This window comes from Elgaria multicarinata, chromosome 5 (assembly GCF_023053635.1).
Source record: "Elgaria multicarinata webbii isolate HBS135686 ecotype San Diego chromosome 5, rElgMul1.1.pri, whole genome shotgun sequence".
In the NCBI taxonomy this organism is placed as follows: domain Eukaryota; kingdom Metazoa; phylum Chordata; class Lepidosauria; order Squamata; family Anguidae; genus Elgaria; species Elgaria multicarinata.
Window position 1 is genome coordinate 84,601,496 of NC_086175.1, and position 26,226 is coordinate 84,627,721.

The 26,226-nt window shown below is 37.6% G+C and overlaps 1 protein-coding gene across 1 annotated transcript in view; it reads right to left on the reverse strand.

The window, feature by feature from the left end:
• ROBO1 (roundabout guidance receptor 1) overlaps nt 1-26,226 on the reverse strand; it is a 641,108-nt gene that overhangs the window by 23,356 nt on the left and 591,526 nt on the right. Inside the window, exons 18-25 of the mRNA XM_063126766.1 lie at nt 24,727-24,924; nt 20,302-20,328; nt 18,193-18,235; nt 10,320-10,474; nt 8,447-8,782; nt 5,682-5,786; nt 2,168-2,312; nt 1,765-2,016 (exon numbers count right to left, since the gene is read on the reverse strand). Coding sequence (XP_062982836.1) covers nt 1,765-2,016; nt 2,168-2,312; nt 5,682-5,786; nt 8,447-8,782; nt 10,320-10,474; nt 18,193-18,235; nt 20,302-20,328; nt 24,727-24,924 — 1,261 coding nt within the window. The remainder of the gene's footprint in view (nt 1-1,764; nt 2,017-2,167; nt 2,313-5,681; nt 5,787-8,446; nt 8,783-10,319; nt 10,475-18,192; nt 18,236-20,301; nt 20,329-24,726; nt 24,925-26,226) is intronic.

Here is a 26,226-nt window from a genome sequence, read left to right on the forward strand (position 1 = left end):
GTTGAGTGCACACACAGTCAGGCAGGGGCTGTGCCAGACTCAAGTCTGCTTGTTATTATTTGAGCAACACTGACTGGATACTGCTTTGAATGTTTGCTACATCTCTAAGAACTTAAGAGGAACCCTGATGGATCAACACAAAGATCCACCTTGTCCAGGACTTCGTTCCTCACAGTGGTCAATCAGATGCTTCCAGGAAGACCACAGTCAGGGCATGAGGGCAACAACCTTTCCATACTGTTGCCTCCCAGCAAATGGTATTCAGAGGCTTGCTGCCTAAAAATCCAGATCTTCAATATAGTCATCATGATCAATATCTAATTTGTTATTGATTTAGCCAAGAACTATATACTCCAGTATCTTTAAAAATATTTATTTGACCTGAAAAGTCACATATTATCTTTGAAAACCAAGGTATGATTTTTTAAAAAACATTTGTGTTATAGTTTATCAAGTGTTTAACGTTATCTGTCTTTGCTACCTTTAGAGTAAAAAAAAATCTTGCAATTCTGAATGTAAGAATATCCTTGCTGGATAAGAACAAAAGATCCATCTAATCCAGACCCCAAAGTCCAGCAGCAAGACATAACATTAAAAGGACCATAATGACACATTATTATAGCTTGTACGTCTTTGGTCTTCTAACCTAATGTGTTCAACTCATGTAAGAAGTTTTTGTTTGTTTTTTACATTTTAGTTATTTATTAGTCCTTTATATAATTGCCCAATGGGGGAAAAGAAATAGTGGGATCTGATAGGGATCTGTATTGGGACCAATGCTTTTCAATTTGTTCATAAATGATCTGGAATTAGGAGCATGCAGTGAAGTGGCCAAGTTTGATGATGACACCAAATTATTTAGGGTGGTTAAAACAAAAAGGGATTGTGAGGAGCTCCAAAAAGACCTTTCCAAACTGATAGAGTGGGCATCCAAATGGCAGATGCGGTTCAATGTAAGCAAGTGTAAAGTGATGCACCTTGGGACAAAAACAACAACTTTAAGTATAACCTGATGTGATCTGAGCTAGCGGTGATCAACCAAGAAAGAGATCTTGGGATTGACAATGTCAACCCAGTGTGCAACTGCTGTAAAAAACACAAATCCTATTAGAAACAAAATTGAGAATAAAACTGCAAATATCATACTGCCTTTATACAAATCTATGGTGCAACCACAGTTAGAATACTGTTTATAGTTCTGGTCACCATACCTAAAAAAAGTATTGTAGAGCTGCCAAAACTGCAGAAAAATCAAGGGGCTCAGAGGGGAGTTAATTTCATAGGCTACTGCAGAGAAGTCCTGTTTCTGTGACACTGCCAAATGGAAATCCATAGGCTGTGGCATGGACAACAGGACCTCACCTGAAGATCACAGTGGCCTTGGTGGTTGCTATCAGGGCAGATGTTCCTTCAAGTAACCCGTCCTGAGTTTTATAGGGCTTTGTATACTACTACCAACACCTTACACCTATCTTGGTAGCAGACTTGTAAACAGGGTAGATCCTTTAGCCTAGATCTAATATGTATGCAGCAAGCTACTCCAGTTAGTAACCTAGCCACTACATTCTGCAATAGCTGCAGCTTCCAAACCAACTTTAAGGGCAGCCTCACATAGAGGGCATTACAGCTATCTAATCTTGACGTAACCAACATATGGATCACAGTGGCCAGACTATCCCTGTCCAGGAATGGATGCAGGTGTTCTGAATTTGTTTCTGAACATTACTAAATAAAGTTACTTTTGAACATATTTAGCTAATGTACCTCCGATCTTGTGGGTGTTGCAAGTGGCCTATTTCCTCCTGGCAATCTTGTAGCATAGGCTGGAGTTCTTCTTGCGGGGAAGGAGTTAATGTGGCAGTAGACTGATGGCTGTAGGACACTGCTGCTGGAGATGAGGCTGCTCCTCGAACTGGTGGTGTGGGGCCTCGTTCATCTTCTTCCTCTTCCTCCAGTTCATCCTGCTGTAGATACATTCTTGCTGGTGGTACTGGACATGGGATTTCCTGGTCATAGCTAAGAATTAATTTAAGAATATAAATATAGAACGCATTAACATATGTTTGGGATTAATTCTTTCCTTTCAAATCCTTTGATTCAGTTAATTAAGTGAATTTAGACCATTGTTTTGGTAAAATATTTAGTTATGAATCCTGTTTTATCTTACCTTTCGTTTACAGATAAACTGTATTCTTCACTATTACTATGGGGGGGAGGATGTACAGGGGGAGGTGGAAGTAGGTCTGCCCAATTCATACCAGCCTGCTTTGACGCCTTAGGGGTTCTAGCACCTTTCTTGTGTCCTTGACTCCCTATGAAGAAATATATTTATTTCATTATACCGCAGCCCCTGGAATACATTGTTGATCAGTCCTTTAAAGTACAATCTTCTAAGAGATTTAATCACATGACTAGGTGTTAATTGGATGAGTATTCACATGTTTAGGTCACTCAGAAAGAACATTCAATATTTCAGACTGAGCTTACTATGGATTTTGGCTTCTGCTCAACTCAGTAAGCCTCTGAATATTTAAAATGTTACAGAAACTGACAATATACATAATTCAAGAATTTTTTTCAGTCCAAGTGAGCTTTTAAACATATTTTATACATATTTTGCTATAGTACATTTTAACAAAGAAATATGCACAGACACACACACACTGCTCATAACTTGAAATAATAAATGGCTAAAACACTTTAAAGTCATAAATGAACTTTACGAGCAATATAATTAAAGCAACTTTCCTACAGTTATTAATTGCATTATAGATTATCATCTAAAACAAATGAGCTGTAGTTATATTTTCCAAAGTATCTTTCTGTTATTTAATTACTGGTGCCTAATACACAATATGATAAAGATACAATCTACTAAAGTTCCACTGTTGAATTAAGTCAATGAATATATGTAATTTGTACTTGTCCACTGAAATGTTTTAGGCACAATGAAATTACTAAATTTATTCCAAATGGCAGGTGCAGTTGAAAATAATTACTGGAAGAACTAAAATAACCCACAATAAAAGCAGCAGATGAAAGTATGGCATAAATGCTTTCAACTACTCTTCATGGGAAATTATGGTTTACAGTAGAATGGTACAAGGTTTAGCCATTTGAGCAGCTTTGGAAAAAAGACCAATTATTCAGGTACTATTGCATTTGGAGTGGAAATTTGACATGAGATGTAATCAGAACCAGCACTTGAAAGACACTGCTGATTTGTATACTTCCAAGCATGCTAAACTATTTTAAATTCCAACAGTGGAGAATATTTTGAAAGCCTTTATTATTTTATGTGAAGATTTTAGCCTACTCTTTAGGCTCTTACAAAGATCAATAATAAAACAGTTCTTCCCTTTAGGCTTATAATCTAAAAGACACAACACAAAAAGAAAAATGATTGTGAAGGAGGAGGAATGAAACAAACTCAGGCTTTACTTATCCTAATGCACATGCTTCTGAGTTTGCACTGGGGCTTCTGCAATGTCTTCTCAGTGCAGATTCTCTCAGTACATTGCATCTCATTTCTGGGAGAGTCTTTTACCACAGTATAAGGCTGTGGTAGGAAGAGGGTTCTCTGGCCCTGAGGGCCACACTGTGTACCTTTTCGGGTGGCAGGGGCTGCCTATGCGCATCTACAGCCACATACAACACAGAGAGATCCACACAATACTCACACTGTGCTTATCTTGTATACATTCTAATATTAAAAAAAACCTTCAGTTCAAGATTGGGGCGGGCAACTTGTGCTGCATTCCCTTGGAGGCAATCTGTCAAGGGCCCAGGGTCCCCTTATGCTCCCCATAACATAAATTACTCCCCCTTCATATATATCCACTCACGTCTTCCCCAACTCACTCACACAGTCACTTTTGTTCTCTTCACTCACTCTCACACTCCTACTTACTCATAGTTTTAACTGTTTCCTTCCCTCTATTGCTGTTGTAAAAAGTTAACACTCTAGGAATGGACTTTATGGTTCTTGCCATAGAAGTCTAGTTCCTAGAGTGTCACAGGAAGCAGCCGGAAATGTTGAACACCTTCCTAGACTGTCCTTTGTCCCTTTTTATGGTTGCGACAAATGCAGGAGGTGTCGGGGCCACACTTTTTGCATCCATGACATATTATATTAACCTCCCTTAGAAGCCAGGATTTTGGACAATCTTTTGAACAATCCAAGCATCTGTTGGCCTCTCTGTAATTAAACCCACAATAGAACTTTGAAACATAGTATGACGTCACTTTAAATATCAAAATTACAGCTGTGCCAAAATTTCAAGAAAAAAAACATTTTTGGTCTGAAAAAGAGGCTTTCAGGAGCCATGAAATCTTTATCAAGTCCCTCCAAATTTATTTTTGATTGCTGAGCAGACAATCAATTTTATCTATGGTAAATGAAGCCCTCACACTGACCTTACAGTGAATGGTAGAGGTAAAAAATGATTGTGTGAGTCCCCAGTTGCCTTAGCAACTGAGCTGCTACTCCATGACTTGCCATGCTGCACTGGTGGGCTACTGAACTGCCATGTAGTATGGAAACACATAATTAAGGAGATCATCATGCCAAATAAGACTTCTGCACATACTGGAACAGGAACTGCATCAGGAATTAGACCCATCTGTTGGTTGCCTGAGCAATGGGCCAAAGCATTCCCACTGTGACAAGCATGATGTGCTTATTTATTTATTTATTTATTACATTTTTATACTGCCCAATAGCCGAAGCTCTCTGGGCGGTTCACAAAAATTAAAACCATAATAAAACAACCAACAGGTTAAAAGCACAAATACAAAATACAGTATAAAAAGCACAACCAGGATAAAACCATGCAGCAAAATTGATATAAGATTAAAATACAGAGTTAAAACAGTAAAATTTAAATTTAAGTTCAAATTAAGTGTTAAAATACTGAGTGAATAAAAAGGTCTTCAGCTGGAGACGAAAGGAGTACAGTGTAGGCGCCAGGCGGACCTCTCTGGGGAGCTCATTCCACAACCGGGGTGCCACAGCAGAGAAGGCCCTCCTCCTGGTAGCCACCTGTCTCACTTCCTTTGGCAGGGGCTCACGGAGAAGGGCCCCTGTAGATGATCTTAAGGTCCGGGCAGGTACATATGGGAGGAGGCGTTCCTTCAAATAACCTGGCCCCAAACCGTTTAGGGCTTTAAATGTCAATACCAGCACTTTGAATCGGGCTCGGACCTGGACTGGCAGCCAATGAAGTTGTAAAAGGACTGGCGTAATGTGATCTCGCCGACCAGACCCTGTTAGTAAACGGGCTGCCCTGTTTTGTACCAGTTGAAGCTTCCAGACCGTTTTCAAAGGCAGCCCCACGTATAACGCATTGCAGTAATCCAAACGAGAGGTTATCAGAGCATGGATAACTGTAGCTAGGCTCTGTCCAGATAAGGGCGTAGTTGGTATATAAACCTAAGCTGATAAAAGGTGCTTTGTACCTTGTCCTTAAATCACCCCTCCAGATGGGAGGTGGGGAATTTTTGTGAAATTCTGAGTACAGTTGTGGCTTAGCTTTATTCAAAACTTCAGAGAAATTTGCAAATAGTTGGCATCATATTACAGCGTTAGCCCACCAATGTATGATAACAGCATGGCATAGCATTTTCTCAAGTATTATTGAAGGTCTCATATTTTCCAAAATGTGCTCTAGACTCATACTCACCAGACGTACTGCTTCCTCGATCTGAACTATTGTAAGATCCTCCTGTATTCTGATCATAGGCTTGGTTGTATGGGATGGTTGGAGCATTATCGTTTACTCTGTAATCTGTAGGTTTAATAAAACAAGATTAGATTTCTCTGAAATATGTAGTCATCTATGCACTTCCAAGTTACCAGAATGCAGACTAGTATTTCTGCAAAAAAGAAATAAAGAAAAGAGAAGAATGGCTCTGCCTGCTCTAATTTAAATGTTCATTCCTTTTATCAGGAAATTTAAGAGAAGTTGTGTGTGTGAAGTACATGGTCTTACTAAGAATGAAACTCAAGATCATGAAGACCATTAGCCCAGGATGCAAGCCCCAGAAGGGCTCAACTCATGCTATTTTCCTCCAGGTCAGGGAAGGGGGAGAGTCACATGCCATAACTTTTTAATCATTCACAAATACCAACTAATGTTCGGCTGAACATGCAAAAGACAAGAAAAAAAGGTAAATTCAAGCTTAAGCTTGCAAATGTTTAAATACTTCAAGATAGTTGTGAGCAGTGCTTGGAATTTTCAAATTGAATGGCGGCATACAATTGTCTAAATAAAAATATAAATAACAATTAAACATAGTGGGTGTTAAGGAACAAGAAAGGGAGGAAACTACCCATAGCTTGGAATAAATAAATGTTCCATCTAGCTAATTATATATTCCTGCTTCTTTCTACATATGTGTATATGTACTGCATAGGATGTTTTCTTAGCCCTCTCCATAGGGCGGGATAAAAATCCTATAACTAAATAATGTATAATAAATAAGGATAATGAATGTAGCAAGCCTACACTTCAGAGGAATTCTGTTGTACGAGACATGCTTCCTCATTAGATGCATTGGCAATGACAGCGAGAGTTATATTGTCTCCCTAGACCTTTTGATACATGTTTAATTAAATTATAGTTATATATATTATTAACCCAAGATTTGAAAAACCTATCTTACTTTCACAGAGATAAAATATTAATCAGATAAAATAATGCATTTTTACTGAAGAATATTTGTAATGTTCAGGAATGTTACCAGGAACTGACTTTCATTTCATGGAGCAAATAAAAGGAAGTCATAAACAGAGCCATTGGACGTGAAATAGGAATGATGGAGCACAGCGCAGAACTCATCAAAATGGTTATTTCTTGTTACACAGGCTAGAGGTAAATTGGCAGAAAGATAATTTTGGCTCAGAAAGTAAGAACACACACACACACACATAAATATATGCATAGAGAATTCAGTTCATATTTGTTGTAAGTACTCTTAATGATAGAGTAAAGAACAGAAAAAAGGAAAAGAGGTCAAAAGGATAAATCCCACCACATAAGAATATTTTGTCTTAACATTTGCTCAGTCCTCTTACATTACATTGTTCTGCATGCCGCATCTGTTTACATATAGGATAAACAGCAAATCAGCCTCTACAATATATATATAGAATTGTATCCAGGCAATGATTTAATCATGGTATTCTACAGTACAGATATATAGCTATAACACATTGATATGCATATCTATGTCTATACAACATGGGCACACAAACACACACACACACACAATGTATAATACACATATGCATGTATATACAAACACCTCAATCTCTATTTTAATTAATTAAAAGCAATTTCTTCCTGGATTGAAAATCTATGTTCTAAGACAGAACAAATCCCATAAAACATACATTAAAATGCAAGGCAAAAATATAATTAACAACTGTCTCTGCTATAACCATCAGCTATACATTCATGTCAGATTTATGTGACCTCTGAACCATTCTATGGATAAGTAGGTCAGGTAGTAAATAGATTGAATCAACCTTTTGTAATGGAACATGTCCTTTACCTTTTCAATATTACTAGTTGACCATGAGAGCTACAACAATGTGTTCAGAAAGTTCAAAGAGAACAGGGCCAGCTCTTAGACTACCATTTTGCAAATCAGGTTATTAAAGTAAACTGCATGGTAGCCAAAGGATATCTTACACACTACATTAGAGAAATTGGTAAGAACAGAAAGCACATTCTGATGTTTCAAGTTAACACAGGTTTCATTTTCAGCTTTAACTTGAAACATCAGATCTAGAGCAACAATTTTAGTCCAGAACTGAAAGGAATAGGGTGAATGCAAAGAATAATCAGATCAATCTGCTTCCACCTTTAACATCAACCATAATACAATCCTGCAGATTTTTATATGCAACATTCCAGTCATTTACAGGGAAGTGTAGGTTTAATTAGCCTCTATTCACCATTAGAAGAATAGGATGACCTATTTTAAAATTTGAGTGCAACGCCTGTACCTTACATCTGCTTTATGAATTAAAGATGCAGCCTTAGTACCAACCAATCACTCATTTGTTATTATTAAATTTAAATTAAGCTCAAAGCCATATGAAAATATATTTTATTTAATTCTCTTTTAAGATACAGCTGCTTATTTTGTTAGAATAAATTCAATCTTAGAAGATTATTGTAGTGCTAATTAACTCTTTGACACTGTTAATTAGAAATTTATAAATCTACAAAGGAACGTAGATTGCACTGCAGTGCTTGGTTCATCCTGACAAGTTCTACACTCCAGTAACCAATTATCGGATCCGGAGATGGTCTAAATCACTCTGGACAGACTAAAATACATGTAGCCCTTTTTGTTTACACAAGCTGAGAACCTGAAAGTAAAGACTTAACAATTCTCCAGCATATACTGTGGGGAGAGAATACTAAAAGTGATTTACCTTTGTTTAATTTGTTTTGTTCCATAATGTTGTACTGAATTGGTGGAATTTCTTGCTTCTGCTGTGGAGATGGCTTCCAGTGTTTTTCATTTGAATCGCCACTGCTGCTGTTAACATTATTGCTGATGTTTGACTGGATGAGCTGAGTAGTGGCATAAGGTGTAGGCTGCCCTGGTTGGTTGACAAATCTTCCATCTTTTAAGTTTGGGCTATTGAAAGTTTTCATTTCATTGATTTTGTTGCTTAAGTCCACATCACCATAAACTGTTGACTCAGGTAGCATCAGGTTTGTTTGCTTGTTCTCCAGCTGATTGTTGTAATTTGCTATACAATCAGCTATCCACAGCAGGAAGGAAAAAAGGAGGAAATTATGTTCATTTTTATGGGTTATTGGATGTTAAATGCTTTGGGGTTCTGAAACTGAAATTTATTTATAACAATACAACCACAGTGAATAGAAATTAGATTATATCTGAGCTGTAGTAAAGGGACAATTTAGTTTTGTGGCTCTAAAGCTATATGGTATCTTTCCTTTTTTCCAGGGAAGTGATGTTCTTCCTCTCCCAAGGCCTTTGATGGCAGCACCTGCTTACTGATCTTAAATTTGGAGCTACATACAGTTTATTGGGGTTGTATCCTGTGTTAATCTAACAGCCCAATTCATTTCAATGGTTCTTCTAAGTAGGACTAACTGTGGGTACAACCCTTTGACTAAGGGATATTTATACTCCTGTAGCACAATATTGTATATTCAAGATCCATAAATGGAAGTGATTTTGTGATTCAGCCAGCATTTCACTCCATAAATCAAACTAAAGGTTTCTCAGAACAAAATGTGAATGTGTCTAGTTCTGGGGATAGTAGCTCGCAAACTAGAAGAAATGAGGCATAGACTAGTTTGTGGGGAATCTCTGCAAAAATGCAGGAGTATATTAGTATGCCAGGAGTATATGTCTGGCATCCCAGTTCTACAGTACTCAAAAAGCCTTCAAGACAGTTAAATTTCTCATTATCATACTTATGCAAGAATCAAAAATGCTCAGAGGATCTAGAACAGGGGGTCCCCAAACTTTTTGGCCCCAAGGGCACATGTGGGAATTTGAAAAAATTGCTTTGGGCACCAGCTTGCATGATGAATTTGGCTAATCACATAATGACTGCCATGGGGGCCTGGCTAATCTAGAGGTGGTGATGGAGAAAAGAAATAGTGAGGCTGGGAGGGAGAGGGAAATGAAAAGAATTGCTTCCTGGCTTGTCCAATCTTCTGTCCACACAGACCTTGACCCTTCGCACTCTCTTTCTCCACTCTCAGCCTCTAATGTTGCTATCTATCTTACCCATCATCTTTCCTCACTGTTTCTCTTCCTTCCCCATCCCTAGCCATTTCCCTCTCACTTCCTAGCTCCTAGTCTTGCTCTTTCTTTCCCACTCAGCCCTTTGTCTTACTGTTTCTTTCTACTCCCAGCTTTTAGCCTCGCTTTTTCTCCACCCTCCATCTCTTTACCTCAGTTTCCACCCCTCCTACCCCTTTGCCTTGCTTTCTCTTCCTGACCGCTGAACAGCTGATCACTGGCAGGTTCAGGAACAGGAAGGAGAACCTTGCACCCTAACATTTTCCAGGTTTTTTTAAATAAAAAAATATTGAAGGGAAAGAGAGTGAAGAGCTTTAGGAGTGCCATAGCAGGCGCCCATAGGCACCATGTTGGGGACCCATTGATCTAGAATATGTGTATGTGCCATGGGACAAAGTAGCATAACAAATGGTAAAAGGATAACTTTGGGCAGAGTAGTATGCCTGAACATGGTATAAATAAGCAGGAAGCAATACATATTAATTTCAAAGAAAGTCCTTTTAGTAATAAATAACATTTACCTGGCCGACTATACGTAGTGAGGTTGCTATCACTGTTTCCATTGCCTGATGTACAACAATTAATAGAGCAGTCATTGTGATTATTCCCAGTATTAGGCCACGTATCTGCAAGCCACGGCTGAGTAGCAGGTTCATTGATGTTTAAAAGACCTGGCCTTAAAAACACAAAGTTAATGATTATCAAAAGTTGTACTTTAAAACATGACTGCCCCATACATTAAAAATAAAATAAAAAGTAAATATTTTTTTAAAAATAAAAGTTGGATTGCTGAATGGAGTTTAGCTGCTGAAAGGAGTGATTTAAAGTAGCACCCATTTGTCTGCTATAAGAGTCCCTCCCTATTGCTGATGATATGCTGGTGAAGCCGTGTTCTGAGTCCCTTCATTGCATGTTGTAAAAACTCTTTGACTGGGTTCAGAAAACATGATAACCAATGGTGGTTCAAATAGTTAACAGTTGGTTATTTAACCCACCATGGGTTATTTGTGTTGTGTGAAGTAGGGATTTCTCAGTGATGCTCTTGCAGGTTTGGTGCTGGCTCCATATGGTCAGGTCATCCTTTATACATTATGTTGTTGTTGTTTATTCATTCAGTCGTTTCCGACTCTTCATGACTTCATGGACCAGCCCACGCCAGAGCTTTCTGTCGGCTGTCGCCACCCCCAGCTTCCCCAAGGTCCCTAGCATCAGCCTCTTCTCCAGGGTATCCTGTCTTCTCATTATGTGGCCAAAGTACTTCAGTTTTGCCTTTACTACCATTCCCTCAAGTGAGCAGTCTGGCTTTATTTCCTGGAGTATGGACTGGTTTGATCTTCTTGCAGTCCAAGGCACTCTCAGAATTTTCCTCCAACACCACAGTTCAAAAGCATCTATCTTCCTTCGCTCAGCCTTCCTTATGGTCCAGCTCTCGCAGCCATAGGTTACTACGGGGAATACCATTGCTTTAACTATGCGGACCTTTGTTGTCAGTGTGGTGTTTCTGCTCTTAACTATTTTATCAAGATTTGTCATTGCTCTCCTCCCAAGAAGTAAACGTCTTCTGATTTCCTGGCTGCAGTCAGCGTCTGCAGTAATCTTTGCACCCAGAAATACAAAGTCTGTCACTGCCTCCACGTTTTCTCCCTCTATTTGCCAGTTATCAATCAAGCTGGTTGCCATAATCTTGGTTTTTTTGAGGTTTAACTGCAACCCGGCTTTTGCACTTTCTTCTTTCACCTTTGTCATAAGGCTCCTCAGCTCCTCCTCGCTTTCAGCCATCAAAGTGGTGTCATCTGCATATCTGAGGTTGTTAATGTTTCTTCCTGCGATTTTAACTCCAGCCTTGGATTCGTCAAGCCCAGCACATCGCATGATGTGTTCTGCATACAAGTTGAATAGATAAGGTGAGAGTATACAACCCTGCCATACTCCTTTCCCAACCTTAAACCAGTCCGTTGTTCCGTGGTCTGTTCTTACCGTTGCTACTTGTTCGTTATACAGATTCCTCAGGAGGCAGACAAGATGACTTGGTATCCCCATACCACCAAGAACTTGCCACAGTTTGTTATGATCCACACAGTCAAAGGCTTTAGAATAGTCGATAAAACAGAAATAGATGTTTTTCTGGAACTCCCTGGCTTTCTCCATTATCCAGCGGATATTGGCAATTTGGTCTCTAGTTCCTCTGCCTTTTCTAAACCCAGCTTGTACATCTGGCAATTCTCGCTCCATGAATTGCTGGAGTCTACCTTGCAGGATCTTGAGCATTACCTTGCTGGCATGTGAAATAAGTGCCACTGTACGATAGTTGGAGCATTCTTTAGTGTTTCCCTTTTTTGGTATGGGGATATAAGTTGATTTTTTCCAGTCTGATGGCCATTCTTGTGTTTTCCAGATTTGCTGGCATATGGCATGCATCACCTTGACAGCATCATCTTGCAATATTTTAAACAGTTCAGCTGGGATACCGTCGTCTCCTGCTGCCTTGTTATTAGCAATGCTTCTTAAGGCCCATTCGACCTCACTCTTCAGGATGTCTGGCTCTAACTCACTGGCCACACCGTCTGAGCTATCCCCGATATTATTATCCTTCCTATACAGATCTTCCGTATATTCTTGCCACCTTTTCTTGATCTCTTCTGTTTCTGTTAGGTCCTTGCCATCTTTGTTTTTGATCATACCCATTTTTGCCTGGAATTTACCTCCGATGTTACTAATTTTCTGGAAGAGGTCTCTTGTCCTTCCTATTCTATTGTCTTCTTCCACTTCCGCACATTGCTTGTTTAAAAATAATTCCTTATCTCTTCTGGCTAACCTGTGGAATTTTGCATTTAATTGGGCATATCTCCCCCTATCACTGTTGCCTTTTGCTTTCCTTCTTTCTTGGGCTACTTCCAGTGTCTCAGCAGACAGCCATCTTGCCTTCTTGGTTTTCTTTTTCTTTGGGATGTTTTTTGTTGCCACCTCTTGGACAATGTTGCGAACTTCTGTCCATAGTTCTTCCGGGACCCTATCTACTAAATCTAGTCCCTTAAATCTGTTCTTCACTTCCACTGCATATTCATTAGGAATATTAGTGAGCTCATATCTAACTGATCTGTGGGTCTTCCCTATTCTCTTTAGTTTGATTCTAAATTGTGCAATAAGAAGTTCGTGATCTGAACTACAGTCAGCTCCAGGTCTTGTTTTTACTGTCTGTATAGATGTCCGCCACCTTTGGCTGCAAAGGATGTAGTCAATCTGATTTCGGTGTCGGCCATCTGGTGAAGTCCATGTATAAAGCCGTCTTTTTGGTTGTTGGAAGAGAGTGTTTGCTATGCACAGTGAGTTGTCCTGGCAGAATTCTATCAGCCTATGTCCCGCTTCACTTTGTTCTCCTAGACCATGCTTACCTGTAATTCCAGATGTCATTTGACTGCCCACCTTAGCGTTCCAGTCTCCTGTAACGAAAATAACATCTCTTTTTGGTGTATTATCCAGTAGGTGCTGCAGATCCTCATAGAACTGATCTACTTCTGCTTCTTCAGCATCTGTGGTTGGGGCATAAATTTGGATCACTGTGATGTTAAATGGCTTACCCTGAATTCGAATTGAGATCATTCTATCGTTTTTTGGATTGTATCCAAGCACTGCTTTAGCCACTTTATTATTAATTATGAAGGCTACTCCGTTTCTTCTGTGATCCTCTTGTCCACAGTAGTAGATCTGGTGGTGATCTGATGTGAAGTGGCCCATTCCAGTCCATTTCAGTTCGCTGACACCCAATATATCTATATTTAATCTTGACATCTCGCCAATAACCACGTCCAATTTGCCCTGGCTCATAGATCTTACATTCCAGGTTCCTATGGTGTGTTGACCTTTAGAACATCAGATTCGTCGTTCACCACCAGCACCGTCGGCCGTTAGCCGTCCTTTCGGCTTTGAGCTAGCTGCGTCATCACGTCTGGGGCTAGTTGAACTTATCCTCTGTTCCTCCCCAGTAGCATTTTGACCATCTTCCGACCTGGGGGTCCTATCTTCCGATAGTATACCGACATATCTCTGGTTGTACTGATCCATTTAGTTTTCACGGCAAGAGTACTGGGGTGGGTTGCCATTACCTTCCCCAGGGATCGTATTTAGTCTGACCTCTCTGCCATGACCTTCCCGTCTTGGGTGTCCCTTCACGGTTTAGCTCATGGCATCCTTGAGGTGCTCAAGCTCCAGCACCACGACAAGGTAACGATCTCCTTTCACAATTTTCCCCTCAAGCATTTTAAAATGAATTATTAAAATGTATATATACTATTTTCACATCTTTTACTATTTTTCTAGTGTTGTATTATTTCTTATGCTTTGGTTTTTAAAAATTGTACTTTTCTTTTGCACTGTGAGATGAATAAAATTAATATATTTTATAAACAAAATAAATTAATATAATATGTGTATCAGCCCACAATTGCAGCAGTGCATACTTTCCCATGCCTTAAACAGTTTCATTTTTAGTTATCTCCAGACATTATATTCGTTAAACATAATCTTCAACAAGGACTTGCCTATGTTGTGCTCATCTTTTCTCTGAACTCTTCCTTGCCCTGATTATTCAATCTGTTCAGTGATAATACTACTATTTTTGAAGCCTTCATATTTTTTTTATTCCTGTCCTTTCTGTGTTCCCCTTAACCTGCCAGATCATGTCATTTGTCCCTATAGAATACTGCAAAAATCTACCCATTCTCTTTTTGCTCTTGGCTAAAATGAATGTAGCCCATGCTCTGTTCATCTCTCACCTTGACTAATGCAAACATCTATCCTCTTGCCTAACTAAAAGCAGTTTGTGGTTAACAATGTAGGCCTTAAAGTAAGTGGAAGTAAGTAGTTAAAGCTAAAAGGCAGTTCTGCAAGTAATGATGCAGATATGTACTTGATAAAACTAACTGAAAATTGGCATGCTATAAATGAAAATATTAGCCACCAAATCTAAAATATAGATGTTCACAATCATAATAATTTCAACCCCCTTATATTGCAAATTGAAATGCATCAGCAACTACTTGCAAAAGATCCAGTACACAACTGACAAAAGCTTAAAAGATTCAGAATGGTTGTTGTTGTTTAGTTTCCACTCTATACATTCCTTTTTCCCATTTAACAAAGATGCTTCTGCTGCATGATTTACCATCAGGATAACGAATTAAACAGATAACTAGGCACTTACATTCCTTTGGGATTTATTTGCTCATATAAATGTGAAGTGAATACTATTATGCAAAGGAACGAATAATAGACTATAACATGAAGCAAAAGTAAATAATCTCTCACGGTAGCAGAATGAAATCTTTAAAACTGAATGTAAACCATCTCTCTTGACCCATTTGTACCTACTGTACTATCTCTTTCTGTGTACTTCTATATCCCTTCCTGTAAGAAATATAAAAACAACTTCTTACAGGCAAATGCTCACTGTGAGTCCCATAGTTCTAGCTACAAGGGCATGACTAGTAAGCATATACTGCAGAGCACAAAAGCTATTTATAACTTATTTCTCCGCGGGAAGGGAAATGGTATACCATGGCATTTGAGACAGCAAGCCATCTCTTGTGGTTATCTGTAAAAGCTATGCCATGTCTGATTTTCCTCCCTGAAGAAACTAGAATTCACCTGTATAAAATGCAAACTGTAGGAATAAGGTTAAAGGACAGGAAAAGCAACTTTCTAAATTCATCAGATCAGGGAAAGAAAGAGTTTATGGACACACGTCAGACAACACCATTGCTCAAACAGCAAGTGACATGAAAACTTGACAAGACAAAATTTACAAGAGGAAGAGAAGGAAGGAGGTATCTGCCACAAAGTGTTCACAGGATATTCATGAAGCATTTTGTGCAACTGGCCATGGAAAACCATTTCCAGTTACCTCCCATGGAGAGTATTCCTAATTTTAATTTCTAATTGATTTAGCTGGCACTAAATCAATATTAGGTAGTAGCAAAAAGAGGAGGGAGGGCTTTCATTTCCCAAAGGATGAAAGGACTCCATCCACTACAACCAAAAGGCAAATAGAATAGGATAGAGGGTTGGTGGCAGGCTATTAACGGAGAGAGAGGCATTCATCTTCCAGACAGACATAGATCCTGAGGAGGGTCTGTCTACTTGGAAAACAAATCTAGGCACCATTGGTTGTGGCATTCGTGGATTAGATGCAAAGGTCTGCTGTTTAGTGTGTGTTGTTATGGAAGGACTATGGGAAAGCTGAAGAGAGAGCGAATAGCTAAGGCCTGAATATTAAGCTATTCTTTCTCATGGCTCATGACGATCAGTGTAGGGAGCAGGTGGCTGTACTTTGCCAGGAAGCTGTCCTAAGATCTGCCAGAGAAAGGTTATACAAGCAGGCTGAAAATCCCAGTTAAAAGGTCCAACAGCCAGAAATACAGGAGGAGGAGCTTTAGTGACTGAGAATGATTGTACCCTAGAGCTGGACCTTTTTGTGAGGGTATTTGGCTGAAATGGAGGTTTAGGGAATTTAGCCAGAGGTAAAAGAAGTCATTAAAACACTGTAGTAGCAACAGTGTCTTTTGAGTCCTTAAGAATTGTCAGCAAGCCGACTTTTGAAAAAAATCGAAGTAAATATTACTATCCCCTTATGTACAAAACATCTCTTTAATAAAACAATAGTTCATCTTGTCTTTAGTGTTGGTGCCCATCTCACATGTAAGCCTCTGATACCAGACTTTTATTTATTTATTTATTTATTTATTTATTACATTTATATACCGCCCAGTAGCCGGAGCTCTCTGGGCGGTTCACAAAAATTAAAAACATTCAAAGTATAAAACAACAGTATAAAACCATAGTATAAAATACAATATAAAAGCTCAACCAGATAAAAACAGCAATTACAAATTTAAAACACCAAATTAAAAATTATTTATAGACTGTTAAAATGCTGGGAGAATAAAAAGGTAGGTGCCAAGCAAACCTCCTTAGGGAGCTCATTCCACAGCCGGGGTACCACAGCAGAGAAGGCACAACTTCTAGGAGGTTTTAAAGCATTTTAAGAGGATTTGTGGCAGCGGAAAGGATTAGCTTGGGGAACCCTGAGTTAAATTGGCAGAGAGTTCCTTAGGCTCTGAAATATAAATAAGAGCCACCATAACTGGTGTTTCTTACTGTAGGAGCAGTTTCCCCATAGCTGGTAGCAGTGCTGGGAAATGAGATCCCCCCAATGGCTTTGCCAAAATGGGATAATTCTATGTTTTTAGGGGGATTTTCCACAGCCCAGTTTGCTGCAAGCCAGGAAGGGAGGGAGTTAATAGTAGTACATAAGGGGTAAGAATGAAGTACATGAGCCTGAGGCTCATTCCAGATCACTCATGTAACGTGAAACCATGGTTTGCTGTTACTTCTGAACCAGGTCATTATAAATGTAAGGACTGTTACTGTACAGCCCAGCAAGATGCATGCAGTTCTGTGCCTTTGTCCAGGTTTGTTTTAAAGACAGTTCGGATCAGCATTGTATTTAAGCAGTAGCCTGATAGCCATAGGTGACCAGAAATTTTATGCAGATGTGTGCATGGAGCTCCGTGTAGATAAGTGAGCAGACTGGTGGACAAGGAATGGGGAGTTTCCTACTATCTCGGTGCCCAGCATAAAAACAAAGTGGGGTGCTCATGGATGGAAAATCCCGCCTCTGTGCCCAGCATACAAATACAGCTCTCCTCTGCCAGTCTCAGCAAGGTAGCAACATGTCGTCGTCGTCCCCCCCCCGGCTTGTAACTTTGGGGGGGTTATTTACAAGGCTGGTTTGAGTAGCTGAAAAGATGTTGGGCTGGAGAAGACATGCTGTGTATGTAGCAAGTCTCAAGTTAATCCTTGGGATTCTGACTTTATGTTAAATACGCTGGGGGAGGGGGGAATCTGCCTGAGAGCCACGGGTATTTGAAGTAGATTAGACCATGGGGAAGTTCCTTATATCTATGCTGCCCACACCATTGATCTTGCCTATAAAGCATCCATCAATGTAACACAAGTAGCATTTGTGTGAGAAGAGAATTATCCTAAAAATGGAATTGCATTAGTTTCTCAGAACACGTTAGCCCCATTTATTTGTACTTTTTCTTAGCATTTTCCAGGAAGTAATGAATCTGTGTTAGCAGCGTGCTTTCCTGTTATTATTTTTAAACTATCATTACTACATTTTTAAATCTTTTTGAATGCCACAATTTGGCTATTTTTACTCGTTTTAATCATCCCATATACCAGCAAAACATGTAGTTTGAAGTTAAAGTACTCCCTCTGCTGTTTGTTTTCTGATATGCATTTTTGCCCACATATCCAAAGTAGCTAAGCTGAAAATGCTTCAGTTCATTCTGTTGCATTGCATTTTAGAACCAGCAAGACACACATTATTACCTGCCTCCACTGCTTACAGCTTCTCCGCCTCTTTGATAGGTTACTAAAATATAAAATTAAAAATAACAGTACAGTAGTTAATTCTTTTAATGTGTCTATCCTGGGTTTTTGAAAACAAAACAAAACAAAGCAAAACATAAATGGCTATTTTTATATGGTTTCCTTATAATGAAATTATTGTTTTTTTTAGGAGTTCTTACATAAGCAAACACATATATGATGTATGTAGTACTCAAGCATAAAACATCATAGTGTCACCTAAATTCCACCATAGTTTTAAAGGATATTTATTTTTGTATAAAGCAAAAATTAGAGAGGCAATAAAATCGACTGCAAAAAGAATAGACAAATATTTCCAAATGTTTCTAAATGTATTTATAAACAGGGAAGTACTTAAAAAAGAATCGTGTCTGAAAATATGCTTTAAACAGGCGTAGTCCCAGATAAACTTGCTGTACATTAGCTTCCACTCCTAGCTTAAGCAAAGGGTTAAGAAAATTAGCCTCAGTACAAATGGCTATGGATTCTACAGCTATGCATCTCCCAAACTAGGAATGTGTTTTAAAAGGCAGCCAAATTCTGCTCCTTAGAAGAACTCCAAAGTGGGGGCCTGCAAGGCAGAGATAACTGCTGCAGTGATTACAATAACAGGATTAAAATGTAGCAGCCAATGGTATGTGGGCCTTTTGCTGAAAGTGTTGTTAAAGATTACGGTCTGTTACCATTTAAATTCAGTGGAACAAAACTTTTTGGAATCTGAATTATGGAACAGAAAAGTTTTAAATTTTAAATATAGCCTGCATTTCAGACTACTACTTGTCAAATCTTCCTGACTGCGCCAGTACTGATTCAAATATTGTAGTCTTCACAATTCTAAATACTTGTCTCCTGTGAAAAATGTGACAATGACCCTAAACATGCTTAACGTCAATAAACTTTAGCAATGCTAATAATGTGATTCAATTTATGCATTTTTATTTTCTCTGCAGAACACAGCGGTTAAGAACAATCTGAAGAAGTGAAGACCAACATTCATACAATTTCCAGATAAGTATTTGGTGCAAAGTAAACAAGAAACAAGGTTCAAAATAATTTTTAAAAGTTTAAATAGCTACTTCTAAACATCACAAAGATTGTCAAAAGCATGAATGAATATATTATAGCCTTTTTGTTTTAGGGAATTTGGAATAACTTGGTCTCTCCATCAATAGAATTAATATGTGCATCATAATAACAAACTAATTTAAGAAAGAAGTACGTAATCTATTATAGTACTAAGTGATTTATTATAAAATGTCTATACACATGCTAAGATTATTATTAAAATTACAATCTTCTGTATAAATGTGCTATTCTGGTCAGGAAGTAAAGGTTATAGGAGATTTTGGCATGGTTATTGGTTAATTTTTGGTAATTGCTGTGAATTCCCAGGATTAATTGGCAAACATTTAGATTATATTCTTCAGTTTCAGTGTGGTCAGCCCAGGCAGAGTATAATAACCCATGCTAAAGTTCAGGTAGGACACCAATTAAACATAATACCAGGATTACTTTGCTTTTACATGTCTTTTTACTATTAGCAGTTCCTACAACATGGTGATTTCAAAATAATAATAAGAAAATGTTTCAGCGCTGTGAAATATATATGCGAGTCATTGACATCTCCTATCTCCCACCTAAACCCCTTAGATGTCCTGTTTAAGCACTAAGCAATGTTCCACTAAAATTCATTACAAGGGTAGGTTGCTTTTCTTTATGGAGTCCCTTGTACTTTGACAGGACATTTTGTAAGTGTAGAATATTAGTAGACAACTTTACAATAATGAGAGCTAACAGAATTAGTGAAAAACAACCATACTATAAATTGCCGTGGAAGACTATGGGATGTCATGTAGCCTTCCAAAGGATATAAAAACTTACACTTCAAATAGCAGTGCTAAATCTATAAAATAGGTTAAAGGGCACTATCAATGAGGATACTCTACTTTAATTAACATTGCTGATACTCCCTACCATATAACATTGTGCCTGGTTATATAAAGGAAGATGAAAAAGAGAAAGTCACACAGGCACATGCCAAACTGTCAAGGGAAAAGTGCAAATATATACCTGTTGGTGTGAAGGTAAAAGACGGGACTGAAAAATCAAAACACAATAAAAACTGGTTATTAAGCTGAAGAGAGAAAGGGAGATCACATAACATTAGTATAAATCAAGGCAGCAACAGAACATAAAGCAAGGGCAAATATGTCCAGACATACTGATATGTGAATAATTCCAAATTTGTGATTTTAAAAAGTAGCTTGTATCCACAGATACCATTTCTGAGGAAGAATGACATTCTATAGTATACTCTTGAGAGAAATAGAGTGTGGTTTAGCCTCTGAATGACCTTCACTTTAGTGCCTTATGTTCTGCTGCAAATCCATGTACAAACAAAAACCCTACACTATTTAATCATCTAAAATAAAGACTGGTGGTTACTTTTATAAGTATTATGAAGATTTTGCTTGACTGGTATTTTCACTACATCAAGCAGTGAAATGCTTGACAGAATAGATCAATATGGGCACTTAGATATTTAGTAAAGAATTGGAAAGTCTTAGGAGTAATGTTTAGTTTAGTTTATTGCTCAATAGACAACCAAGCTTTTGCATTTTGGAGAACAAAAAACAGAAGGGAGGCACCCAGATGAACGGAAAGCAAAAGTGAACATATTCTCAAAGGTAAGGTACCAAAGAGAAACTTGTTTATTTAAGTTTCAGGGACAAAAGCTCCTTTGTCAGGGCAATTTTATAAAATGCAAATACTGCAAATAAACTAAGCCAGTTTACTAAGGCTATCCCTCATATGCCACTGCATCAAGCAGGGAAATGCTTGACAGAACATATCAATATAGACACTTAAGTATTTAGTAAAGAATTGTAAATTATTGGGAGTAACAGGATGAGTGTTTCCGCTTGTTTTGGGTTGCCCCAGAAGCACTAAATTGCTGTTTCACAAGTGCTGGGGCCACCTGTGCAATGGAATCAGCGGGGGCATAAGTGCCCCATTGGATACTGCCCAATGTTTCGTTTAATTTACTGTTCAATAGACAACTTGGCTTTTGCATTTACGGGTAATGAAGAACTATAAAAATTGGCCAATTTTACCTGAACTGCACCCTAAACTGTTACACTTTTTTGGAAGAGTTGCTCATTGTTATATAATTTATAAAATTATCTTTTTTATAAAGAGCATAGGACACACATAATAACTAGGAATCTTTTATTAAGTTTTTGAGATTGCTTTGTTATTTTCAGCTAAAATAATCTTTCTTGACTCATCAGCTTAAGATTTTAAACAGAAAATGTTCTGAATGCTCCTATAGATCTTACTTGAATCAATAAGACCTCTAATCAAATAGATCTTGAGTGTAACATCTATTTCATTTTTTTCCTATCACACATTTCCTCTGCTGTTGAACAATAGAAAATATTTTCTTTATTGCTAATGGGAAGAAGGAAGCCATGAAAAGCTCCTTAATTTTGAGCAAAACAAAGAAATGTGAGAAAAGCAGCACAGGAGTTTCTAAATGCATTTTGGCCTTGAAATTTAAGTTAGCAGACAGGCAACAAAGGGATGATGGAATGGCTGAGATATGGATGCACCAATAGCTTATTTTTTGCTGCATCTAAGTCCGATTTTTGTATTAGGAACAAGGCCCTTAAGTCTCTAAGGGGCCAGAAAAGCCCAATTTAGAACATGCAGCATATGTGCTTCTGTTCTTATCAAGCCACTTTATTTCCAGAAATATTGCACTGAACAAAAAATGAAAACCTCTAATCAACTGAAGCACTGTCCTTCATTTATAGCGGTGCTGTTTTTATCTCAGGAATCCTATTGTGATTCTCTTTCTGCTGGTTCTTTTCACATAGTCAAAGGAATTTAGAGTCATCAAGAAAGAAAATACAGGGACATAGTAATAAAGCTTTCACACAAATACACAAAATGGTGCATTTAAAATAAGCGTTACTCATGAAAGACTCACTAAAGCAGTACCATATTAATTTGCAATAACAAGGACTTGAGAAAAGATGAAAGATTCTTGTCATTATTTTCCTGTGAACTACATAATATAGTTTTATTTGTTAAAAAAAATGAACATAGATAAAATCTACATGAAATCTTTATATCTTAGATGCCAACTTAATTATCGAAGCCTAGGTTAATAAAAATGCTTAATATGCCCACTGGCACTAATGCATGTGTGAATACTGAAATATTTTAACAGTTGTCAAAGCCTTAAGCTGAATGCTCAAAAAAGAAAAAAGAAAAAGGAATTAATGAAGCTCACTGATCCTCAGCTTTTATACTGACATGTCTGACTTGATGCTCTGAGAATTGACAGAATATTTTATGATTTCTTAAAGATGGTGCTTTCCCTTCAAATGTGTTTAATATGTTGCCTTTTTGGGTTTTGAAAGTTAATGAAAATTTGTGGAGTCATCTACAGAATTTTTTAACACATACAATGATTGCAAATAGCATAAAATAACAAAATACCAGAATTTTAAAAATTGCATGCTGTGGATTTTGCTCCACTTATATCCAGCTAACAGTATTAGTCTAATAGGACTTTGTACAAAAGATCACATGGCACCATGCAATTAGTAAAGCTAAAACAGAACTGGTTAAAACAGCATAAAGGATATCACTTAACTTGCTCAGAGAAATAATAGCCAACACAAGTTAATTTCAGTTTCAGCTTCATTAGAACTACAGTGTGATATTACTGGACCCCAATGTTGTCACTAGTTTTGTCACTTCTCTTTTGCCTAGGAAGTTTCTATTTTAAAACCCTCCATCCTGGGAGACAGTGAGTTTCTTAAGGTACAATCGTATGCATGTTTAGACAGAAAAAGTCTACAACTCCCAGCATTCCCCAGCCATCCATGATGGGAATGCTGGGAGTTGTAGGAATTTTTCTATCTAAATATGCCTAGCAATTTGCTATTAGCATTCAAACCTCAATAATATTAAGTAGAATCAAAATAAATTGTTATTTTATGTTCTAGCACCCAAGCCACATTACATTACTTCATTTCATGACCATGGTCAGAATTTGGACTTGGTGAAAGATTTGTAGACTATAAGCACGTAGGGCTGAGGCCATTTCTTTGCTGTGTCCAATGCCTAACATAGTCTGTATTAAAAATGTTAAACATTAGCAGTGAAGGCCAGTAAGAAAGAGCAGGGTCCTTTCCTGACTCATGTTATTAACATACCAAAAGGACAGAAATCTAAAGTTTTTTTGAGCCTTGATCTAAAAAACAAGCCACATGAAGATTTTTCACCAGTTACTCCCCTGCTTCCAAATACATTCCAGTTTAAGGAAGTAGTAATACTGCAATTTCTTTTGGTGCTATTGTATCTTTTGGGTTATGCCAGTCTAACTTCCTCCCTCAGTAAAGTATTGAAAGATGGGAGTTCACTTCATCAGTGTGTTAAAAGCACTCAGTTTCTTCTCTCTTCTGAGATAAGTCTTGGTCCTTACTTTGTGGCACTGATTAAGAATGGTTGTGGACCGACTGATAGAAGCTGAATTTCCGCAACATAATGTTGGCAGACTCTATAATGTGGGAACATTAATGGTGCCCAGTATTTCATTAATGGTATCCAATATTAACCTTTCATTTATGATGATGATGATGATGATGATGATGATGATGATGATATTATTATTATTATTATTATTATTATTATTATTATTATTATTTACCGCCTTTTTCCCAGTACTGGGACTCAAGGCGGTTTAAAAGATCCAGTATTTGCAGGTTTTAATGTACTTGCTCCTAATCTCATCTGGATCTTCAAAATGTGGTGGTATCCATGCATGATTTAAGACCTCCATTCAGTGATAAGGCTCTGATTTTTTACATGCACTTTAGACATCAACTGCTATGTATACATTATACCATTGAGGCTAGATTACTGTAATATGCTCTATTTGATCTGCCCTATATGATAGTCTAGAAGCTTTAACTATTGCAGAAGCACATCTTAATAAGAGGGTTGTGCTGTATCAGTGATTCATAATCAGCACCGGCTTCCTGACACAAATAAAGATGCTGTAAAGTTTGACCTATAAAGCCACTAACTGTAGATTTAATAAACAATACTTAGAAGACTGTCTTCTCTCATCCATGGCACAATAATAAGTCCAATTATCTAAGAGTACCTTCTTGGTATTATTCCCTTCGTTAAATCAGGGAAGGTAGGGAATTCCTGATAACTGTTACACAGTAAATATAAATCCTCCTTTAGAAATGAACCAGTACTTAAGTATCTTTCAAAATGTTTTATAAAACAATTTGATTTGGGCTGCCTTTTGCTTAAATCAGGAGAGAACGTAAGGTAGTTAATTTTTATTTTTTAAGCTGTATTCAGTATCACAGGATTGTTCTTAATTTAGTTTTTCATTTATTGTTACCAACTCCATGTTTTCGAGACTAGAGCAAATATAACAAATTTTAAAAGGGCACAAGAAAATACCTTTTCTGATACCAGCATAAGTACTAGTGAGTCCATTTCTCTTCTTTCGGTGGCGGTATAACCAAATGCTGAAAACCATCAGGATAATCCAACAGGCAGCACCGATTCCAGCAATAAAAGCTGGCTGTTTTACAACATCTGAAATCTGCTGGGCTAAACTGACTTGGTCTTCTGGTGACACAGGATTTCCATGAGAATCTGAAAGAAAATCCCCCAAGTTCACTACTATAAATAATGAGTCAGTTATTCTATGATGAAACCTATGATGGTGAATGAGTTATTCTAAAATTGCTTTATGTCTGAAATGAAGACATATTTATTGCAAGAAAATGTGGAAATGGAAATTATTCATAGCCATTGTTACTTAGTAAATATCACAGCAGAAATGTGGACCAAGTTAGTAAAACCTGAAAACTGTAGTTATACTCAAAATTCCCCTCCTTGCTGTGGTTAAAGCTTAGCCTGTTCAGAGAAAACTGAGATTATGCACCATTTCTGTCTGACAACAAAGGGGAAACACCATTGTGACTTATGTGAAGGTGTTTTTAAACAAATAATTAAACTGTTAATAGCATGGTTTTCTCTCTACCCTCCAGAGTTTCATTATTTTATATGACATCGAGGCTGAATGCCTATTCTTGCAAGTAGTAAATGCCTATTATTTGTTACTGGGCAAATACTAATATTACAGCTGTTTTAATGTTTTCTGACCCTAATACCTCTTGGCAATCTGAAAATTCAAAAAGCAGTCCAATTCTTATCTTGCACCACCCTAACTTTTTTTTTTTTTGTCCCAGGTTCATAATGTTAATAGTTATTTGTACAAGATCAAGTTGGGTTGCTTTACATTTTATGAAAATCCATCATCAAGACCACCCAAATAACCAGATGGGATTAACTGTTTTAAAGTGCGCTGCAACTAATTAATTTAAACTGTCACTCTACATTTTATTTGTTATCTTATAGCAGTTGAAGTTATACTGGAATATGGAAAGCAACACCATTATATTTCTGTCACAATCAGCTATAATCTTTACAGTATTATATACTACAAATGTATCCCTTTCATGAATAACTACTTCTCTATTATCAATAACTTTCATTCATTTTTAAAAAGAAAATGTTACCAGGCATAATGCATTTCCCTATTTTTCCATTCGAATCTCCTATCATCTCATCACAGACAATAACTAAACAACTTAAAATTTCAAGGAACAGAGAGGTTTTTTTTAAGTTAAATACAGTGGCAACGTAAAGCAGATTCACACATGTGATTAAGCACACAGGTTATGCTGTGACTAACTCAAATGTGTAGAATACAATAAAACTCTCCTTGAATTTTTACTGCTGTGATGACTCATATTTTGGGATACTATTTAAGAGCTAATTCTCATGATAGTCATAGTATCATTCAGCTAGCCACTTCAGTTGTTTGCATGCTTTCATCAGCTTTTATATCACAGCAGAACTTCAGTGCATACCTTTCTATGGACACAAGTA